Genomic DNA, 21,896 nt, shown 5'->3' with positions numbered 1-21,896 from the left:
CTCAGCACCCTGGATAAGCACAGGCAAGCTGGGCATGAAGCAGCGCTGTCCACAATCCTGGGCATGGAATCCAAAGCTCTGGCCTCTGACCACAGGTCACCCACCCCATAAACATAAAAAACTTTTCTACCTCCATCTTTCAGACAGTTACTCCTACATCCCATGAAGACTCATTCGTCCAGGAAGGAATAAACCCAAGCTGGGCACTGCCCCGTACCTTCACCATGGGCACGTACTCCTCGGGCGGAGCCGGCTGGATCTTGCTGGACATTTCAATGACGGCCTTGACCAGCCCGGTGACGTTCTCGTAGACTTTGTCATTGGAGCGGTCCAGGTTGGCCGTGGGCGGGGGGCTGATCTCCTGCGGCTGGATCTGCGGGCACAGGCGGCTGCTGCAGCTCCGCTCCCCGGCAGAGGGGGCTCGGCTCCCTCCCAACCCGCCCCGCCCCGCCCGAGCTGCTCCGGGGGCTCAGGACGGTCCTGCTGGCTCTGAGCCTCCCCTCTGAAACGGCAGCTGCTACCAGGGTTTCCCTGAAGAGCTTCAGTGTAACACTCTCAACAGAGAAGGGAATAAACTGAGGAATGAGAGCACTGAGTACTTAACATATCCCTCATTCCAGAAGGGCTTTTTGTGCTCCAAAGTAATGTCAGAGCACACAGTGACATACTGGTATGTTAAAGAGAGAACTGGAATGAGATCATCCTTGAGATCCCTTCCAAGCCAATTATTCCATGATTCTATGTTATTATGATTTTGTTAGTGAAAATCTACAGCAGGTTAACAAAAATGGTGTCACCAGTACAGGTGGGAAACATGGAATGCTTTTAGAAGTTGAATTCCAAGAGATCAGAAAAAAACCTAGTAAGTTAAAAATCCTGTGGTCTTTACACAAGTAAAACTTTCAACAAGTCTGGAGTTAAATCCAAGACAGACTGAAATAATCCCAGGTCTGAGATGAAAGAAACTTTGCAAACTTCCTTTTTAAGGTCCTCAGTATCACAGATCTGTATAACTACCAAACATCCCAGTTTCCTGCAGCTATTCCATACTATAGGATGTCCAAGCAGCAACTCAATGTGAGCAGGAAGTTCAAAAATTCCTGATTTCCTCCTGGATCTGAAATGGTTCATGGCACTTCAGCTCCCTACACTGGGTTACTGCTGGCTCTAAGGACTGGTCCCAGCTCCAGAAATGTTTCACTGCAAGCCCCATACACTGCCCTGAGGAAACTATGGAATGCTTGGATGAGACGTTCTCTAAGGAAGGAGTGCAGGATTCAGCACGTGGTGATTCCATTTTGTAGCATTTCATTAAGTGGGTACCGACAGCTACTACAGAGATTCAATCTAGTGCATTGATCAGAAAATACCTTAAGAAAAAGAACACTGTAATTGCTTCAATCAGCAGGGAAAGGCTGTGATTTGAATCAGTTTCAGCAATCAAGAAGTTAAAACAGTCATTTGGCAAAGTCACATGCAAAGACATTTTGGAATAGGGAACGTACATACACGCTCACGCACTGCTTACCCTCCATGGCTATGGTTGAGCAGAATGTGGGGGAAGGTTAAAGAAATTTACCAAAAGAAGGGAAAAAAAGAAAAACAATATTAATAAAACTCAGCAGGAAAAAAAAATAAAACCAAACAAACCCAAAACGTGTAGCAATCAGAGACCAGTTAAAAAGCCTGCAATGAAAAAGCATCCCCACCAGAACCAGCAGCCACTCTTGTTAGCTCTGGGTCCTGTGTGACAGGACAACTGCTGTGCACCCTGAGGGCAGTGGAAGGGTTTGCCATGCACCCCATGCTTCCTCCTGACATGGGCAGGAGATCATGCAAAGCTGGACAGGAGCAAGCCAGTCTGGCAAGCTGCAGAGTGGTGAGTGGGGCAGAGGGCCTGGGAAACACCTGTCCTGGGAACACTGCTGGTCCCTCTGCACTAACAGTCCTGGACTCCATGCATTTAAGAAAATTCTGTATTTGACTCTCTGAAACTTTTTGTTTAGGTAAGTCATTATGGGAACAAAATGGTCATTTAACTGTGCAGGACTTGCTCACAGTAACTCATCACAATCACGGTTAGGAACTACCAAGAACCCATCCCAGATGATACCAACCCTTGCAACTCCAGGCCCTAACCTCTCAAGATTATGGACACTGTGTTTCTTAGCACTTGGTTTCTCTTTGTTTATCCCCTAATATCAACACCACTACTCTGCAAAGTTTCTTTGTGGAACTGGCTGACTCTGCCTCACCCAGGGCAGGCAATTCCAATCCTCTTCATTTCTGTTCTCCCTGAAAAGGGAGTCTGAACTGGGTGTACAGAAAAGGGAGTCTGAAATGAACCCTAGAAGCATCTTCAGTTTAGGACTGCAGCCTAAACAGCCTAAAAAAACCTATGCCAAAAAGTAATGGACTGTTTCTTCAAGGGGCATAAAACAATCCAATTTCAAGAAATTTTTGACAGAAAAAACCAAAATCAGCCCTTCTTTCCTACTCAAAGAGCTATTTAGTACACAAATGCTGTTCACTTGTCATTACTGATGTCTCTGACTGCTCAGGTTTGTTTGTTGTCAAAAGGATGTATTTCAAAAACATTTTTTCATGTTCCAGCATCAGCATTTAGAAAGGAAATTTCAGAGAAGCCGAGTTTAGTAACACATCTGTTACTGCTTTTTGACGTTTTCTGAGGCTTGGCAGCTTGGAAAGCACTGCATCAGTTTATAATAAATAATGCTGCTCAAATTCACCACTGCTGGCTATTTACATCTTCAACATTCCAATAATCCCAGAACAGAGCAGGAGTGAGACAGGCTGGGATCAAGTTGTGCTGAACACACTGCTCTGATGGCAGGTTCTGAATTTCATGTTCAGATGAACTGGGTTTTTTCTGTCTTTCCTTAAATCCCCTAAAATAAGGGTCACTCATCCCAACTGCTGTGGCCACCACACCATGGATTCCTGCTCTTTACTACAGGCTTGGCAGGGCTGTTTCCTGGAGATTAGAAAGGTGGCAGAGTCCCAGAGGCAGGGAACAGCACACAAAGGGATGATTTTGGGAGTGCCTGACATCCTCAGGAGCAGTTCTGTGGGCACCAACTGCAGCAGGGGCAGGACACAGCACCCTGCAGCAGCACCTCTGCTACAAAACCATTGCCAAGTTTCTGTTTTGTCTTTATTGCTATTTATGGGAAATGAAAGAACACATCAGGAAGTATCTCACTCCCAGGTCAGAGAGCCCATTTCCCTTGCTCCCCAGAGCTGGCAGCATTTGAGGAGCCCTGGTGCTGCAGCAAGAGCTTTTTGAACACTGCAGGAAGGACAGGTCTCACTTTCCTGTGACCAAGGATAGGAGACTTTGGTACCATCTGAGTAACAGATCCCTGGGCTGAACGGGGAGCTGGGTCCATTTGGGACACCTCATAAACTCTTCAAACTAGAAATAAGCTCAGTCTGGGCAGGTTCTAGCTGAGGAACACACTAAATCACAGCCAGGGAGAACATGAGTTCCCTCCCCACTCCCTGGAGAGCTGCTACGACGTGTTTGCCCCATGACATCATTTACTCATGAAGTTTGGTCACTTCTGCTTTCCATGTTCTCTCCTTCAGAAACACCAAACTACCTCAGGGCGCTCATGTTTGATCTGCTGGGGGTATTTCTCATGGCCCTGGTGATGTTCCACTGCTGGGGTGTCTCACCTACCTTGACACCCTCGTTGTAGCTGTCCACGGGGCTGTTGAGGCTGGCGAGGCTGCCCAGGTGCCCGGGGGCTCCGGGGCGCGGCGGCTTCTTTGGCGGAGCTGCGTGATCTGCTCAACAAAAATTTGTGTTTTTAGAGCACCAGTGTGTCAGATGTACCTGCACCCTCCTGCTCTGCCAGCACTGACATCCTGCACGTGCTCTTCTCTGCCAGAGATGGACATCTTGGGGTGTCCTGCAGTAAATCCAATGTTGTGGGAGCTGCACTTCATGTGAACAGGATGTTTTAGTAAAACATTTGAAACCCCAGCCCTGAGAGGGTGTCACCCCTGGTACCACAGCTGAATGCCAATGTGCTGTGTGTGTGTCTGGGAAACTGGACTTCTTCCCAGCAGCAATCCTGGGTGTGATTCATTTTTGAGACCAAGATACCCAACTTTAGGTGTCTACTGCTGTTTTACATGTCTGAACTCCACTCTGGGTGAATTCCCACTCTGACTCAGCTTTCTCTAGACATTTCGTGCTTGTTGATCTGAACACTTCCTTGGCTTTGCTGACTGCATGTCTGGGGCCTGCATGAGGAACCTGAACACACAGCACACGAACCTGGAACTGAATCCATCCTGTATGGAAATACTGCTGTGAACTTCTGTTCACTACTGCTGCTGCAAGACTTGCAATCAAGTACTCAAGATGTCAGTATCTGCATTTACTGCTTACCTGGTTTTCCCACAGGCTGATATATGTGCTGGTTACCAGCCTGTAAAAGAAAATAAAATAAACATATAAAGTAGTTATTGCAGTGCTTGCAGCTTTCATCAGCATTATCTCAATCTCAAACACCAAGAGCAGTCAGCTGTCAGCATATTTCCCACTAGTTAAAAATACACCCCAATTCACCATCATCAGTCCCTCACTACAGGTCTATTACTTACAGAGCAATAAAAGAGTTTGCATGTATTTTGTACTGCTCACAACAGCCCTGGCCTCTACATTCCAGTTCATCCTTCCTTACTGCTCAAAAGTGGTGGGACAGTCACAGCCATTTTCAGCCTGTGCCCACAGATCCAACTGTAGAGGTCGTGGTGGTGAAGGAGAAAACACAACAAAGAGACTCCAGAACTTCCTGCTGAATGGTTCTGTAATGGGAACACACTTCTAAGCTGCTTGTTTTTTGGTTTTGTTGCAAAGCTCTTAGTCAAGGTCCATTTGCTTATCCACTTGGAAGAATTTAGTAATAGACTATAAAGTGACTTTCCCTAGTAATTGCATTCATATATCCTTCACACAAACCTCATCACCACTGTGAGCTGCCCAAGTGTCAGCACAGTATTATGGAATATCTCTGCTTCAACTGCCTTGGTCCTTAGGGGTGATTTTAACTTCCAAAATTCAACTGGGAATATCATATAGTGGACACAAAGAGGTCCAGGAAATTTCTGTGAAAATAACTTCTTGGTGCAGGTATTAAGGAATCTGACTGGGAAAGGTGATTCCTGGAATTGTTTGCAAACAGAGAGGGACTCATGGGCCAAGTGGTGAGCAGTGCCTGCCTTGGTCATGGTGACCACAAAGGAGTTGAGTTTCAAATTGTTGGAGGTAGGAGAAAAAATTCCATCAAAACCTTGGCTGTGGAGAAAGTGGACTTTGGGCACTTTCCAGGAAATAATGAGGTCCCCTGGGAATCTGCTTTTGGAGGAACTGGAGTCCATGGATGCCAGGTGCTTTTTAAGAGCAATCTTTTAAGAGCAAAGAGACAGGCAATTCCAGAGTGCTGGAAATCCAGCAGGCAGGGCAGAAAAGGGCCTGGCAGTGCAGGCACCTTCTAGAACTTACGTGGACAAAGGAAGTGTACAGACTGGAAACAGGGGCAGGTGGCATCCCTACAGAGATGCTGTTTGCCACTGCAGGGAGAGAATTCATGCTGACAAAGCTTGGCCACAGTTTCAGCTGGACCACCACAAAAAGGGCTTTTTAAAAAAATGTCACAGAAATGAGACTGGTCTGTTGCTCTATGAGGTTGGTCACCTCACAAACAGTGGACAGTGGAGACATTCAGTCATGTCATTACCTTTGATTTGTGCTGTTAACCTAAATATTTAAAATTTGATAAACCCAGGGGAAAATAAATAGAGCAAGAGAGAGACAGAAGAATGAAATTCCACTAAAAAAACTCCTGCATTTTTACTTCCACAAAATTGTGTACTGAAAGTATGGGTCAAAAGAATCTGATCAGACAGGAACTGCAACATGTGGGTGGTAACTTCTCATTTGTATCACTGCCCAATTTCTCATCCTCTCAGTCAGAAACTCAAATTGACTCACAGCAGCATTAAACATTTCCCACTGCAAATGAAGTCAGAGTTATGTTCTCACTACTGAGAACTACAAGATCAAATTCTGTGACTAGAAATGTAGTTATCATGCACTAAGAGTCTCTTTTAAAGCCTCTTCTGTCCATACCCATGAAGTGTTTTCTTCACACTCTTTCACATGGGGTGTGATACTGGACCACCTGATCTGAGCAGACAGGACTTCCCCTGCAAAGAGTTTGGAATCTGTAACCTATGACATGACCTGAAAATCTCCTCAAAGCATCTTCACAAGCAGCATAAAATGCAGCAACACTTTTCTTTTTCTTATATAAAGATGCAACAACAGCCAATGCCTACTAGAACTAGTACTGGTTCTCCAGCTTCATGGAAAAAACATCAGCAGCTTCCAGACATGAATGTCTCCAGAGACCATGCTGCAGTGTGTCACTGATACACTCATTCATGATTTGTCTTGGCTGCAAATGCAGGAAGAATCTCTAAATTCTTAAGAAGTGAAGAAATGCTGAAGCCAAAGCAGAAGTTTACAGTCGCATCCCAAATGAAACAGGAGGGTGAATTTAAAATATCCACTACTTTCCTGGGGAGAAACAGGGATGAAGCACCAGGTTTGTGTCATTAATAGTCCCTAGCCTGATCCCCCTTTTCCAGCAGTATGATCCAGAGACTCCAATGGCAATTAAAAAATTGAAGAGATGGTTTTAGTTAGACAGGAGTTAAGCCACTAAGAAAGAACACTCGAGCTGCAGCTGCTGTCTGGGAATAAAGGAATGGCTGTGGGGTTTATTCCAATTGTTTCATAGTGGATCATTTACCCCAAACAGATTTCTGGGCAATACAACAGCAACATTTACATTCCTTGTGAGAAAACCCTTCAGATATTTAAACAACTGCAAAAGTTACTTTAATCCTGCTTCCTGTTGACAGAACTTGCAGAAAACAATCCCCATTTTTAAATAAAAGGCCAAATTCTACAGCACGTGAGCACTTGGAAATTATTGTATTTGTGGAAACATTTTAGTATTTGTTTCAAGAACAGCTTCAAAGGGGGAAAAAAAGAAAAACAACCAACAAACCCCAAATCCCCCAAACTGCTGCATGAACCACTTTACTGTGGCTGCTGCTCCCACAGAAGCTGAGTCTCTTGGAAAGCTGCACCACCATGTAATAACAGTGGAAACGTTTAGCAAAACCTTTAAATCATCTCCCACAGCTGAGGCAGTGTACAGCATGTTCTGGCAGGAACCTGGAGAAGAGCTGGGAGAGGGAAAGATCCCCCCACACTCACCGGGCCCTGGAGACCTCCGTCCTCCCGGTCAATGCTGCCTCTGGAGAGCCGCATGTCGGGTTTCTGAAACAAAAATCCAACCATTCACTCTGTGCTCTGCTCACCCAGTGATGTGCCCCTGGCTTAGAGGGGTGGAAAGCCAGGAAAATCCTGTTCAAATGCACACTGACAAATCCAGATGTGATTTCACTCCAGCCCCTGCGCCCCTGCTGCCGCCACCGAGCCTTGTCTGCCCCTGCACCGCAGCACAGGAGTGAAAATGCTCTAAAAAATACCCAAAGTACCACTGCCTAACACAGCACTGCAAAACCTGCACTTCAGTATTCTCAAAGGCAGCACAAGTTGGGTTTTTTCCTAAAAAAAAAAAAAAAAAAAAAAAAAAAAAAAAAAAAAGCAGCTTGCTTCTCAACAGCGAAATTCCAAGCACAGGATGAGAAACGCTGCACATTAATTCCCACTTCCTGCCCCAGGATGGCTTAGATGTACTTGGCTCCCTGTCCAAGCAAATGGGGCCAATTACTGGAGCTCTCTAAACACTCCATTTGGATACAGCCAGCCAACAAAGCCATCCAGATGCCCTTTTCTCCCTATACAAGCAACAAACAAATTTTTATTTTATGTGTTTTAAGCACAATACAGGAACCCGGGGCTTGGTTGTTTTTAAAAGCAAAAATAAAACCACAGCAATTTTCTTTTTTTTTTTTTTTTTCCTCCCACACATAAATCAGTCATTTTTCTCACAGAATATCCTAAGTTGGAAGGGACTCACAAAAACCACTAAGTCCAACTTCTGGCCCTGCACAGGAAAACCCCACTTATCTCCCCAGCAAATCCAGGTATGTTATATTTATTCTTCAAGGACAACGTTGCTTACATGGAGAGACAGACAAAGGAATAGTGGATGTGAAGCCAAGGTTAACAATCATCTGAAGACACAAGCTCAGCAAAATTACAGTGTGCTTCTTGTGCACAAATTCTGGCACTTAAAATAGGATTTATCTGACTCTCTCCTACGAGATTGGATGAGGAGTCACTGATAACTCAAGGGATAAAATGGTCACACACAACATGAAAATTACATTTTTTATTTAGAGAAATGTCAGTGTAACTAAACACAGTGCCACTAAACTGACTACATGTTATTTCAGGGTTAATTCCAGGGGACAAATACATCCTTTTCTTATTTAAAGCTATTTGAGATTCTTTCTTCCTTTAAGAATACTAAAGAATAATCTCAACTCACAAATCCTATTAAATGACCCTAAAAACCAGCAGGGCAGAAGGAACCTGCAGAAACACACTAATATTGATCTTCTGTCATTAAAAATAGTCCAGTTGTGTTGCCAGTCTGTCAGAAAGGCTTACATTTGGGATTTTCATTCAGTCTTCTGCAGACTGAGAGGCACAGCCAGAGACAGTCACTGCCTGAAAGAACTTGCAGATTAAACAGAGACAAATCATATCAGACAGGGAGTATTTAACCCCATCTTAAATGTGAAGAACTGAAACAGACACAAATGGTCTCCTAATGCTTTTTTCCAGGAATTTGTGACAAATTTCAAGATGAAATTTACCACTGACTCATCTCATTTATTTCCTCATTACGATGAAGGAATTTTTTCTGATTGAAGTCTCATTTGATTTGAGTATGTCTGAAACTTCACTAGACAGGTAAAGTCTTGATTCTCTTTGTATTTTTCAGCTAAAGTACATAGCTATCCTTGTTAAATATCCATATAAAGCATATGACAAACTACATTTCTATTACACTGATTCTCACAATTTGCCACTGTTTCATGTTCATTTCTAGCCAGGGAAGTGCCCAAACTCTTTGAAAATAACCAAATACTATTTTATCACAGGGGTCTTTAATGCTCTTTGCACTTAGAGCAATTTATTACACAAAAAATGCCCCTTAAACCATAGAATAGTTTGGGCTGGAACTGACCTTGAAGATCATCTTGTTCCACTCCCCTGCCCTGGGCAGGGACACCTTCCCCTGGACTATCAGAGCAGACTCCAGAGACAATGAAATACTGAGCATTGTGAAAGAGTCAGAAGCACAAAAATGCACACCAGTCCAAATAACAGGACTTTTCCTCCTAGTAATATAAGCAAAAAGTTAAATTAGCAGACACAAAACCCATCTCCTCTCCTTGTCTTGCTAAGAAGGTCTCTCCTTCCAACATCCAAAGTCTCCACATCACAGCAACAATTCCATTCTCCAAGTCTCCACCAGCAGCCAACGTGCAGCACACTGAGTTCCCTCCAGGACACCCCACACATGGACAGCACACAACCCACAGCCCAGAAAAGCTGCAAATGCTCATAAAATATCACTAAAATTGTGATTATTAACTTGACAAATGCCTCACACATTATCAACACAAATCCCAAGTCGTACTGACCACCCCCACACACAAAAGGCTGTGGAGGGCAGTGGTGCTGCCCTGGCATCTCCAAGAACCTGACCCTAAAAGCAGATCCCAAATGCCAGGGGCTGATGGCAAACCAGAGCAGCTGCACCTCAGAAATAAGGAAAAAATCCTTAAGAACATAAACTTCTTTCAACTTCCATAAACATTCTCCTCTGCCCCATCAAAACCTGGGATAGTCAGGAACATACAGAACAAAAGAGAAGTGTTCAAATTTTATGTTCAGTGACTAAGAAAAGTCCCAATTATATATTTATTGATTTTAATAGTCTAATAAATTCTAACAAATCCCATTTGACTAAATGACTTTCTGATTTATTCATCTGTGTAGATGTGGAAACCACAGAGAGAAAGAATTTTTGTTGTTAAAATCTTGCAGAAAAACAAAGTCCTTCAAAGTTAAATGCATTTTTTTTTTTTTTTAAATAAATAAGCCTACTATCTGAAATCTTTGGAAATGTCAAGAGGAATTTTCAGACAGGATGTTTATGTTGACAAACTGGGACATAATCCACTTTATTCCCAGTATTTCTGGTTACTTGCTAATAAAAGAACATGTAAGCCTTGTAGTTCTCAGGACATGCTGAATTGTAATGTCTTGGTAGGATTTTCTCAGGCTTAAAATTAGAATCTTATTTTAGCAACAGTTCACATCAATTAGATTTGAATTGCAGTTCTTAGTGTCAAAATAGGACAAAAACCACAACTATGTGGGAATTTCAGAAAAAAACCCCAACAAACCCAAGCATGATAATGAAAATATGTGAGTTATTTCTTCTTAAGCTATCCCAGAAAGGACTATAAATTTCTCAGTACAAAACTGTTCTGTCTACTAACAGGCATGCACATACATATCTTTATTTATCTGATTAAAAATAATGTACATAACATCAGCACAGCCAGAAAGAATGGTTCAATCTGGAAACTCCAAATAAAGGAAGGAAGAGACAATTAAACAGGCCTAAAGGAAGAGAAGTGTAAAATGTTCAGAGATAATTTTTGATTGTTTCAGATTGTTTGTAGTGCAGCCATTTCATCTTCCATCTGAATGTGCCCTGGACAGAGACTGTCTCCTCTAGTGATCTATATCAAGCTTTAGGTGCAGTAATGCTTTGTGTCTCTACTTCAGCTTTCTCAAAAATAATTCACCTATTTCTGTCCTTCCTGGAGATGCTCATCTCCACAGCACTTCTATCAATACAGCATGAAAATTAATCGTCACAAGTTTTAACCAGTGTCCATTAAAGCTGGCAGACCCAAAGTGCTGCTTCCCCTTCCTGTCAGGGGCTGGGTGGCACTGTCAGTCCTGGATCCCCCAAAGTCAACCCCTCCACCAATTCCCTCCTCACTCTCCAAAGAATGTATTTGGTACAATTTAAAATCAAAGACTTCTTTACTCTTCAGTTTTTATACAACAGATTCATTTCTCTTCAGGAGCTTCCCACGAGGAGAGACCTGTTTGTTTTCTAATTTTACAGCAGAACTTCCAGAATTCTGAATTCTGTTAAGGCTGCAGCTTGAAACAACATTTTTATCCTTTCAAATACTAACTAGTCCCATGTTCTCCAAGGACCAGTTTCAGGAAAACTGCTTACACTGATAACAAGCTCCCCAAAGACCAGCACATTTCCATTTCAATGCCACTGCAACTGAATTCCCCATCTGGGGAGTCCCTTCCAGCAGCATCAGTGCTCTTTATCCCTGTACTAATGTGCTGTGAGTTGTATTTTCTCCCTGCAGAAGCAGCAGTAAATTTCCAGTTGTGACCAAGTTGGTATTACTCTGGGGAAACAATAATTGTACTAACAGAAACCCACAGAGGATTTTTCATCTTGTTGCAGTGTCTAACAATAAATGATTTGCAGTTGCTCCCCTGTGAGTCCAACTCTCAGTAGTAGAAGTGGGATGTGCTGTAGAGCCTGAGGATTGGGTAAATAGAGCTGTTTTTGGAAGTAGACAGTTTACACTGAGAACACTGCACATGGTTACAAAAGTTAAATATTATAGTTAAGTAAGTCAAATATTAAAATCTGTCTCTACTCTGTTGTTCTCGGTGATATTATTTAAAACCTGCCTAAAGCAGGCAAGGGAGGGTCAGATTTCTTCTCCCTGTATCACCTGGAATGAAAATAGGGAAGGCCCTTCTTCCCAGAGCAGCAATGTTAATTGTCACTCACTGAAGGACAGTGGCAAAGGAGCATGTGTGTGTAATATCTGACTTATTTCTGTGCTGGACATCATTATATGGCCTTAATGCCTCAATAAATGCCTTATTTTGACATGTGTGGACTCTCATGTCTGAATTGTGTATATCCTTCAGGAGACCTGCAAGGCTTCCAAGAGTGACTCCCCAGAATGACTTCCACATCTTCACTTCCTCAGGGCTAAACCTAGAAACTCACCCACATTCCTTTTCCAAGAAACACCCATCTATAAATAAACTGAACATTCTCCTGACCCACATCCTGCTATGGGCTCAAAGGCACCCTGTGGCTACCAGCAGCTCATTTAGCTCCTAATATGGGGTATAAATTTGTAATAGGCATTCAAGGGTGAACCCCAAAGTCTGTACAGTCAAAATGTTAATGTGGAAAGAAAAAGAACAACAGAATAGATGCAAGAGAGATGGTGTTTCCTCACAATAAAACTAACACAAAATGGAAACACAGCAAATTTCTCTCAAACAGATGCTATGATTGTACTACAGATAAAATTAAAATCAGCAAGTTCCTTCTCAACATCAGTTTGGGAGATGATAAACACCCTAATAATAGTTCAGAGACTGAATCAACAAACACTACAAATAATCATTATTTATCCTACACAAAAGGTCAGAAAGTTTTCTGCAGAAAGTTCCCACACAACCTACTGCCACCACCTACAATGTCAATGCCTCATTCCCAGAAAGCACACTGATTCCATGAAAAGTTCTTGACCATCTTTAAACCTTAAACCATCAGTGGGATGAGTTTGACCTCCTGGATTGTGTAGGTCACAAGTAAGTGGTGCCACACAAGACTGGAAAAGCTAATGCCTAAATTAGGGAAGAAATTTTCCTTTCCCCTCCTTCTCTTCAGACCAAGCAATCTGAGTACAGTGGTTTGTTTGCTGTCATCCCAGTGGGAAACTGCAAATTCCCAAGTGGACTTAGAAGGAAACAAGTTTCAGCACCCATTAATCAAAAGTCACTTCTTAGCTCAGGCACAGTGTGGATCTCAGCTAGAACATGTCCTGGACACGGGGGCATCTACCAGTAGCTACAACACAGGAGATTTCCAAACTGAAACATTCCTTGAAATATATCTAAGATCAAGCACAGCACTGCTGTTGTCACAACCCACACCACAGCACTGTAAATTATCCCCCTGTCCCTCCTGGTAACATTCTGCTCCCACCTTCTACTCCATCTATAGCCATCAGCCTCAAGTAGGAGAAATTTAACACACAACTTGAATTTTGACAGCTGGGAAGCCAGAGCTGAACCAAAAAAATGTACACCAGTGGCACTGACAGCAAGGAACTGTGGAATTGCAGAGAAACAGCATCAGAAGACCCAATTACCAATGATTTCTTCTTCCTGCTTGTGGTGAGGTTCAGAGCTTTTCCCCTACTCACAAAGCTGGGAACAACTCTTAGCACATCCAGGGCCATTAGATGGCTGATGGTTACACCTTTTGTAGGGGTAGAGTACACACAGACAGTTCTGTGCAAGAACAGAAAACCTCCAAACAGGCACAGAATTATACTCACAACTTCCCCCACACACTCAACTGGACAAAATGAGATTCACCAAAAGCCACAGCTGTTCAAGGTGTGTGGAACAGAGTTCTCACTAGCTGACCACTTATTTTAAAACCTGTTTCCAAACCCACATTTTGGGGGTCCTGTGTCCTGTCAATTTTCTCAGGTCACAGAAGTGACCAGTTTTAACCAGAAGCAATACAAAAACAAGAATCAGGAGGAATTAAGAAGCTCTGTGAAACAAAGAGTTACCAGGAATCGTTCTTCTTTTTCAAGCCAGCGCTGATCTTCCTCCATCTCCTGCTGCTGTCGTATCAACCTCTCCTCCATGAGGTGTGTGGGCAGAACCTGGCTCATCCCTCGGATGTCCAAAGTGCCTGAATCCTACAATCCACAGCAGGTTTATTCAGTCTGACAATTTAAAATTAGTATGAACAGGTGCAGGAACTTAGAGATTATAAAAGTTTTTTAGAAGTTAATTGTTAGCAGCAGCCAAGCAGAGTTTCTTTAGCTCCTCAAAATGTGAAGCAGAGCAGCAGAAGAAGCTCTTTCCAACCCTAAAGTTTTTATCTGCCCTGCTCTTAGTCACTGCAACCAAAAAAGATCTGAAAGATTCTGTTCTGTTTTTCAGCAACATTGTCACTTCCTGTATTGCACTTCATTGAAGCTAGATAACAAAACCAGAATTATCAATTTTGTTTTCTTGGCCTTGAGCAATAATGTAACCATCCAGTTGTTAAAAGCTGCAGGATACATTTTTTTTAAAAATCAAAACAAATATACCATTCATTGTTAGCCAACAGTGGCAAAGCATGTCACAAAAACATTTTTTAATGAATTCTTGATCACAAATATTTATGTCTTTCTTAAGCTTACAAATACTTCACATACCATACCCAATGCTGTCTGGAAATCATTAGGAAATAGTGTATAAATTAGTATTTTTAAAGAAAGCCATGGGAAATTTGGTAACAAACTTCCTGTATTTAACAGCTAAGTCTCAGAGATTGCTTAAATGTTTACCAGGAACACAGGGAACAGAGCTGGTTAGAGAAGAAACATTTAAGACAGAAGCTGCACAAACTAAATCTTTGAAAATAAAAAATGGAATAAAAAAGTGTACAACAGTAGAGAACAGAAAAAAACCAAAACCCCAGAAGGTTAAAGGGGGAATTAATTTGATGTTCCTCAGCAGCTCAGTGCAGTCATGACAGGCTGGAAACAACCCAGAAGGAATTCAGCTCAGGAACAGTCTTTCAGACCATTTCAGTTTCTCTTCTGGGTAAGTTACAAAGAAGTCTCAACCCTTCAGCTGTGCTGGGTATCTCCCAAAAGGTATTTTTACAGTCATGTTCCCATCTCTGTGAACAGCAGTAAGTTCCAGTAAAGCCTTCTCTTAACAAACACCAAATATTTGTTATCACTCAGTTAAGATAAGTAGTAACAACTTCATCAAGAATTCATGTGAAGTGACACTTCATGCCCAGCCTCTCATAGAAGGATTTGTTTAAAAAAATAATTCAGTCCTGACTCCCAGCCCACTGCAGTGAGGTAATTTTAAAAGCACCAGAAAGACTCAGTTTTCTTACAACAGATCTACTTAAATAATAAAAGTAATACAATTTATAATAACAAAAAGTGTACTGAACTGTAGAGAACACAGTAACAGATGTGTCAGATCTCCTACCTCCATGTTTGGTTGCCACACTGATATTTCCTGAGGCCGATGGTTCCAGGAATCTGCTTGATCCAGGAGAGAAGCCTGCCCAGGGTAAATGCTGCCTGCCATGGCTGGGATCCCATGAGAACCAGGGTAGCCAGACACCTTCAGGGGGCAAAAACCCCACACAGGCAAAAATGAAGAGAAAAACAGAGATATTAGTAAGACTTGTGCTTCCCCATAATGAAAACATCCCCTCCAAGACAACATAACACAAACATAAAAGCACAGAAATGACTCAATTCAAGCAGTCACTGGGAGGAAGAAGGGGAGGCAACATCAAAAGAAAGAAGCTGAGCCAAAATATGACACCTCTGTTTGAAGTGTTACAGGATGCCCACCATAACATAACTATTTTAGAATAACTGCAACAGTACAGAAATACAACTTTTGAGGATAAGTATTTTATGGTGCCTATCAAACCTGCAGCATTCAGAGCATGCCCTAACCTCTGCAGTCAAGGAGATCAAAGTCATCTGAGGACAAAACTAAATCTACAGATACATATGTAAGAGCTACACATGCAGAGTTCATGTTCCCAGTTAATAGGAGCCTGCAAATATCACCCTACAGAGCCCCATAAAAATGTACCCCCTGTTGTATCTTACAGGCTTAAGGCTTGAGTGGCAGCATGTAATTAGTGTGCTGAGCTGAGTGGCCTGGAACTTCTCCACAGGAAAATCCAAGCAGTTTTAATGAGCCTGAAGTAGTTATTAAATCAATGAAAACCTCCCTCTCTTCATGGAAAAAAATCCCCTTGACTGAGACAGCTGTAATATGGCTGCAGCCTTGAACAAACCTAAAATTGCTCAAAGTCCTTTAAAGACAATTTTTCTTTTCTGAATTTCTTCAGCAGTTTTAGGAAGGAAAGAAAACCTGTGAGTATACAATCTGATAAAGGCAGCAGCTATCAGGACACAGAAAACAAAATACCAATGACCCCAAGGAAAGGCCCCCAATTAATGCCATTTTATACAGCAAGTGATTTCATAGCTCAGCACAAATGTTAACCACATTCCTTCAATAAATATGGAAATGTCTGGTGTGTTTCACTGCAGTTTCAGAATCTGAGCAACACATCAGATGTGGAAATATTTGCCATCTGGAGTAAACCTACCAGGCTTGGTTGGGGCTTTTTTGGTTTCTTTGGTTTTTTAATGCAAAACAAAACTCATTGAACAGAACTGAATTAAAACAAACCATCTAAGAAGTGCATCGATCCCACCAGCTGCATCTAAGACAGAGAACCCACATATGTGAAAAAGAATACATGCACAGTATTAAATGTAATACCTGGTAATGATTTGGCTGTACCATATGCTGTGGACTTGGATAAAACCCTTCACTGGATCTGGGACTGGGGTAACCAGGTCTACTGGGCTGTAAACAAAAAGGAATTTTTAGAATCACACACAACTAAAACCAGAAAATTATGTTTCACTGAGACAAACATTTACAGGTTTGGCAAACATAAAAAAAAAAAAAAAGACCCAAAATAGATTTTCTGTAACTACAAACACTTTTTTAAACAACTAAAATTAAGTTTTCCTCCATTTTTGCTTGGCAATGGATGCAGCTGAATTGTTTGCTGAGTATGTCAATAAATAATGGTTGCTCTGTGAATTCTTTGTGTTTATTTAATTGCTTGCACTAAATGACCTGCTCTGTTCTGTTTAACTCTACAGAGAACATCATCTAAGAATGTAATTCTTAAATCAAATTCCAGGTGCAATACAGCCTTGTTTCCAATTTTTGCTGTTAATTTGTTGCCTTTGTGACTGTTCCCAAAAGTAAATTCTTTTGCTTCAGTAAGAATAACACAAACCAAACAGATTTATTTGCATGGCTATTTCCATATGTTATTCTGAGGTATAAAGTTAGTTCTGATAATTAACTTCTGTGTAACTAATTACCTCAACATGGAAAGTGCTTTTGATCATAATCTGAATTTCCAAAAGTATAGCTGAGGGTTTGGTTTTGAATGAGGAACAGCATTGCTAGGTATTTCAGGAGGAGAAAAATCTACCAGAGGGAAAGAAACCCCAAACTTCATCATTGTGCAAAGGGCTCTTGCAGTCCTTCTGGCAGCTAAAGGCAACCACACTAACTAGAGAGTGCAAATTTATCATTCTCATTCCGGACTAGGATGTTTTCTGTTTTAGATTTTCAACAGAAATATCACTGTGAGATACAAGTGATTTCATAGTATGGACTGTGAGACCTGGTAATTGTTTGAGAATGTGTAGGAGTTCAGGACCTGTAACAATCTGCAACTCTTACAATGAAGCATCAGAAGAATAAAAAAATCCGTTGCATTAAAAACTTGATACCTCTTACCTACAACATTCCATTTGTTCCAATGCCATTATTAAGCACATCCATGTTTTACACAAAAGAAATGTATTAAAAAACCTAACCAACAACAGCATCAGAAATACAGTGAGGTCACAGCAACCTCCCCCCCCAAAACAGATTCTCTCCAGTGGCAGAATTAACTGCATTTTTAACACACCTTAGGTCAAGTGTTTCACTTCATACATCACACACAAAAGGTGCTCATTTCAAATTAAGCATTATACTGGTCCAATTTATGCAGTTTATCTGCTTCTGTAACTTGGAACATTGTCTGTTTAGGTAAACACCAAATCCTGCTAATTCATCTCAGATGACTAAATAGGTTGATGGATTGTCTGCTGTTTCTAACTCTGAAATGAAAGCAGCAATTCCACTGCTCTCATTTCCTGCTTGCCATCAAGGTATCAAAATGCAGAACCTAAGCTCAGAAATCTGATCTATCAGGCAACAACCTGAAAATGGAGAGAAAAACACCTCAAAACCCCCAAACACACACAAACCCTCCCCCTCCCCTCAAAATAAAACCAACCAAAAAGAAAGCTGCCTTTCTGTGAGTGCTGGGGAATGTGTGCAGCACAAGTAGTCCTAGAATTATTATCAGCTCCAGAAATTCACCACAAGCTATCAGGACACAGACAATATGGTGGTGACTGCAGAAAAATTACATTCCTCAAAACACAGGCTCAAACTTTCAAGTAAAAACTTGCAAAAATAACTCTGAGGGGAAGCAGACAAGTCACTGAGAGGGAAGAGGACTCAGTAACTGGTGAGGTTGGACTCCCACAGCTGCAGAACCCATCAGTGACATCCAAACAGGACAGAAATGAAAATGAAGTGGAAACTAAACCACGTACGTTCCTTGGAAACAAACCCCTAATTTTCTGTCCAGAAGAAAGAAAATGCAATTAGCTGACTTCTGTCCTGTTACTAATGTGTTATAAATTAACTTCACGCTGGCCTGAGAGCTCATTAGCCAACAATTTACAAGAGTGCTACAAGAAAGAAGGAAAAGGAAAGGGCAGGAGACAGTTTTGTGGCAGCTATGGGCGTCTTTTACAATTTCAAGTAGAAACAGAAAATCTTTAATGCGGTATCACAGCACAGATCAGTTCTAAGCACAGTTCAAGCACAGCTGGGTCACCTCAGGCAAGGCTTCCCAGATGAGACCAGAACTGGCCCAAATGCCGTGGTTTGAACCAGCCCATCAGGGCTGGCTTTGAAGAAATAAACGGAATAAAAAGCAAGTTGATGTTTGTTTTTTTTAAACACACGTAATTCGCAGTGTTAGCTACCTTGGGAGGAGCTTCATCTGATCCTCCGGAGTCCCAGGACACCGTGACTTGTCGCCTGGATTCCATTCTCATTCGCTCTTCTTGCTGCAGCTTCTCTTCCTCCAGTATTGTACTAAGGAAAACACATTGTAACCAAGTCAAACTCCAGTTCAGTGACTAACAAACCTCTCCCCGCAGCTCTTGCATTTTTCAGACTAATAAACACTACTTAACTTGAAATGCTATGAAATTAATGAAAGCCAAACTTATTTTGCATTTTGTATCTGAAAACCAGTATCAGGAAGAAATATTTCTGTTGGATTACCAGAATGCTTTTAACAACAAAAACAGCATCAAAGTTTCAGAAAGCTCTGGCTGATCTTGCACACAATTTTTTTCCGTAACAGTTCTTTTTAAGTGCAATTACACAGAGAAGTCCTCAAAGACAATCAATCAAGCACTTACTTGCATGAAAGCTTAATCTTCACACGAAAATATTCTACTGAACTGCTGCAAAGGTTCAAAACAAACCAAAAATGTTCTTTACTGAAACTCAAAGAGCTTCAGATCACAGGGATTTTTTTTTTTTTCTTTTTTAAAGAAGCAGTCAAAAATACTTCTTCAGCTCTTACGTTTTAGCCTAACCAGGAACACATTCAGCAAAGCAATTTAGCAAAACAGAAAGATCTGACAGTATTCACTCAGTTCCTAAGCATTCAGGTCAAAAGGCTGCATTTTCACAAAGTACAAGACAGTAGTAAAACCAGTTTGCTACTTACCACTGTTCTGACTATTAAAAAGCCTGTTTGAAGCTGAACGTGCTCCTGCTGCCCCCACAGCCAGCCTCCTCCCAGCTCTGCTATGTGGCTTATTAATGTTGGATATTTGCCATTTGAAAAATACTCAGAGAGAAGCTTTGAAAGAGGGAGCTGCCAATTCCTTGGAGCCGCACGCTACGCGGACAGTCTGGAGATGTGAGCAGGGCAGATTATTTCCATATCACTGTCCCCAGGGTAAAGACAATCCTGTGGAGGAGCTACTCCAGCTTCTTTATCACTCAGGAGTTTCCAGAAACAAAGCTAAGTTCTGAGTTTATAATCTCCTGTTCAGTCTGCTAAACAACCACCCAGAATTACTCATTCAGGGGATGAGATCAACTCCAGCAATCTATTCTCATCGTGGAACTTCACTGCTTATTTCAAGAATAAATTCCTGCTGGAGATGAGAACTTTGCTTTTCCTTACTCAGCCAAAAAAACCCCAAACTATGCCACTTCTAAAAAGCAGAGAAGTCATCTCGTCTCACTGCAGCTAAATCAAGTTTATAACTACTGCTGCAATTTCAATCCATCATTGCTGAAGCAACACAAGAATGTGGAATAAAAGCAAAATCAGACAAGTTATTTGCAAGACAAGTTTGCTAGAACTACCATGGAAACACAGCTACAGCCCAACAGAGGGAATGGAGACAGAATCCTTCTATTTTACCTCTCTCTTCCTTCAGAATAAAGAAAAGGCAAGATTTCCTACTTGAACCCACAAAGAATTAGCACAAAACCCCTTCTTTAAAGCTATCTCACACTTCAGGTATCCCGTTTTTATGTGGCATGAGAAAGCCAACATGCAGCCACAGCCATGAACCATGATTATCATCTTTCAAGACAAGACCTCAGAACTAAAAAAACCCCACAACAAAACAAGACCAAAAAATATATCTGCCCAGATTAATGAATGAGAAATGAGTAAAACACAGATTTTTAACCAAGCTGTTGATACAGCAGTTGCTCTAATCTGAGCTAAAGAATAAAATGGAGTTGGCTGGTAGTAGCTGGCTAAATTTAGAGATGGCTTACTGACAATTTGGGGCCATGTGTGGAATTTGTCACAGCACAGTCCTGGTTTTCCATAAAAAGGAATGAAACCCCAATACCTTTCTCTGCTTTGCTATCAAAGCCATTTTACCTGCAGTGCCCAAGTGTGCAACACCATCAGCTTGTATCACCAGAAGTGACAAATTCAATTGGAAATTCCTTTTTTTTCTTAACGAAGGCCCAGCTCTTTGCCTTACAACTGCAGCTCATCCTCCCTGCTCTCCTCCTGCCTGTGCCATCAGGAGGTTCTTTCCCAGTAGCCCAGAGCAGCCTGGTCAGAGGCTGATGGGCTGCAGCAGCATCTGTACTTGGATGCCCTTGATTCTGCTGACAAGAATATAAAATAGAAATGCCTCAGAGAAGCTCTACTCGAAAAACCCACAAGGAATATAAATGACTCACAGAAAGGTCTTTGTTTTCACAAAGGGAAGACCAGTCTGTGGATGAAGTAAGAGTGTGCCAAGAGATATTTTTGACGTTTCCTCAGTGCAGCTGCTCAAGTTCTCTGAACAGTTTATTAGAATTTGCAGAAGGTCAGGAGAAGTCAGATCTAGGCATATTTTCCCAAAGTGTACATATTTTTAGCAGCAAAGAGAAGCTAGCAGAGAATTCTATCCCTATGGTTTCCCTAGAAAACCTTGAGGTAGCACAGACAAATTGAACTCAGCTTCTCGGTGAGGTGAAAGCTCAAGAAAAATCTCAATTATTAAAAGTTTGCATAATTGATAAACTTACTTAATTTACAAAGAACTTTTTACTGATATTGGCCTGTGACAGAGAAAAGGAAACATTTATGGGGACCTTAAGTGTAGGAATATTTAAAATACTAAACTGCATCCTCATATCCCAGAAGGCACAGCAGCACCAGTATCTCCTGTACACTGGTGCTGGCATTAAGTGCTGACCCCCAACAAGCAGCTTCCTCCTTTCCCTCTGCCACCAGAAATACCAAGCTGGATGCAGAGGAACATACTTGCACATATTTTTCTAATATGAAAGCACTTTTACATGGATTATGCACTATTCCTTATGGTCACAGGCAAAGAACAGAAGAATAGCAAAGCTTTTTGCAGACTCCACCATGTATTTGAAGTATGTGTTAGAATCTTTTCTTATCAGAATGCCATAAAAGAAAACTGAAGCTGCCCTCACTCTTACCAGTTTTCATTTATAAGCAACGTTT

The 21,896-nt window shown here is 41.7% G+C and overlaps 1 protein-coding gene across 5 annotated transcripts in view; it reads right to left on the bottom strand.

Annotated features, from left to right (window-relative positions):
- Window positions 1-21,896, bottom strand: part of PTK2 (protein tyrosine kinase 2) — a 188,866-nt gene that overhangs the window by 2,365 nt on the left and 164,605 nt on the right. For 4 of the 5 annotated variants that reach the window (XM_056482884.1, XM_056482885.1, XM_056482883.1 and 1 more), the window contains 8 exons: window positions 18,865-18,976; window positions 16,511-16,597; window positions 15,185-15,322; window positions 13,750-13,881; window positions 7,322-7,384; window positions 4,421-4,460; window positions 3,704-3,810; window positions 218-373 (listed from right to left, as the gene is read on the bottom strand). In XM_056482884.1, the coding sequence (XP_056338859.1) occupies window positions 218-373; window positions 3,704-3,810; window positions 4,421-4,460; window positions 7,322-7,384; window positions 13,750-13,881; window positions 15,185-15,322; window positions 16,511-16,597; window positions 18,865-18,976 (835 nt within the window). Of the gene's footprint in view, window positions 1-217; window positions 374-3,703; window positions 3,811-4,420; window positions 4,461-7,321; window positions 7,385-13,749; window positions 13,882-15,184; window positions 15,323-16,510; window positions 16,598-18,864; window positions 18,977-19,622; window positions 20,332-21,896 lie in introns of those variants that run through there. The other variant, XM_056482887.1, reaches the window with a different exon arrangement.

This window comes from Oenanthe melanoleuca, chromosome 2, assembly GCF_029582105.1.
Source record: "Oenanthe melanoleuca isolate GR-GAL-2019-014 chromosome 2, OMel1.0, whole genome shotgun sequence".
NCBI lineage: Eukaryota > Metazoa > Chordata > Aves > Passeriformes > Muscicapidae > Oenanthe > Oenanthe melanoleuca.
The sequence above is the reverse complement of the archived record's forward strand: the minus strand, read 5'-3'. Positions and strand labels throughout refer to the sequence as shown.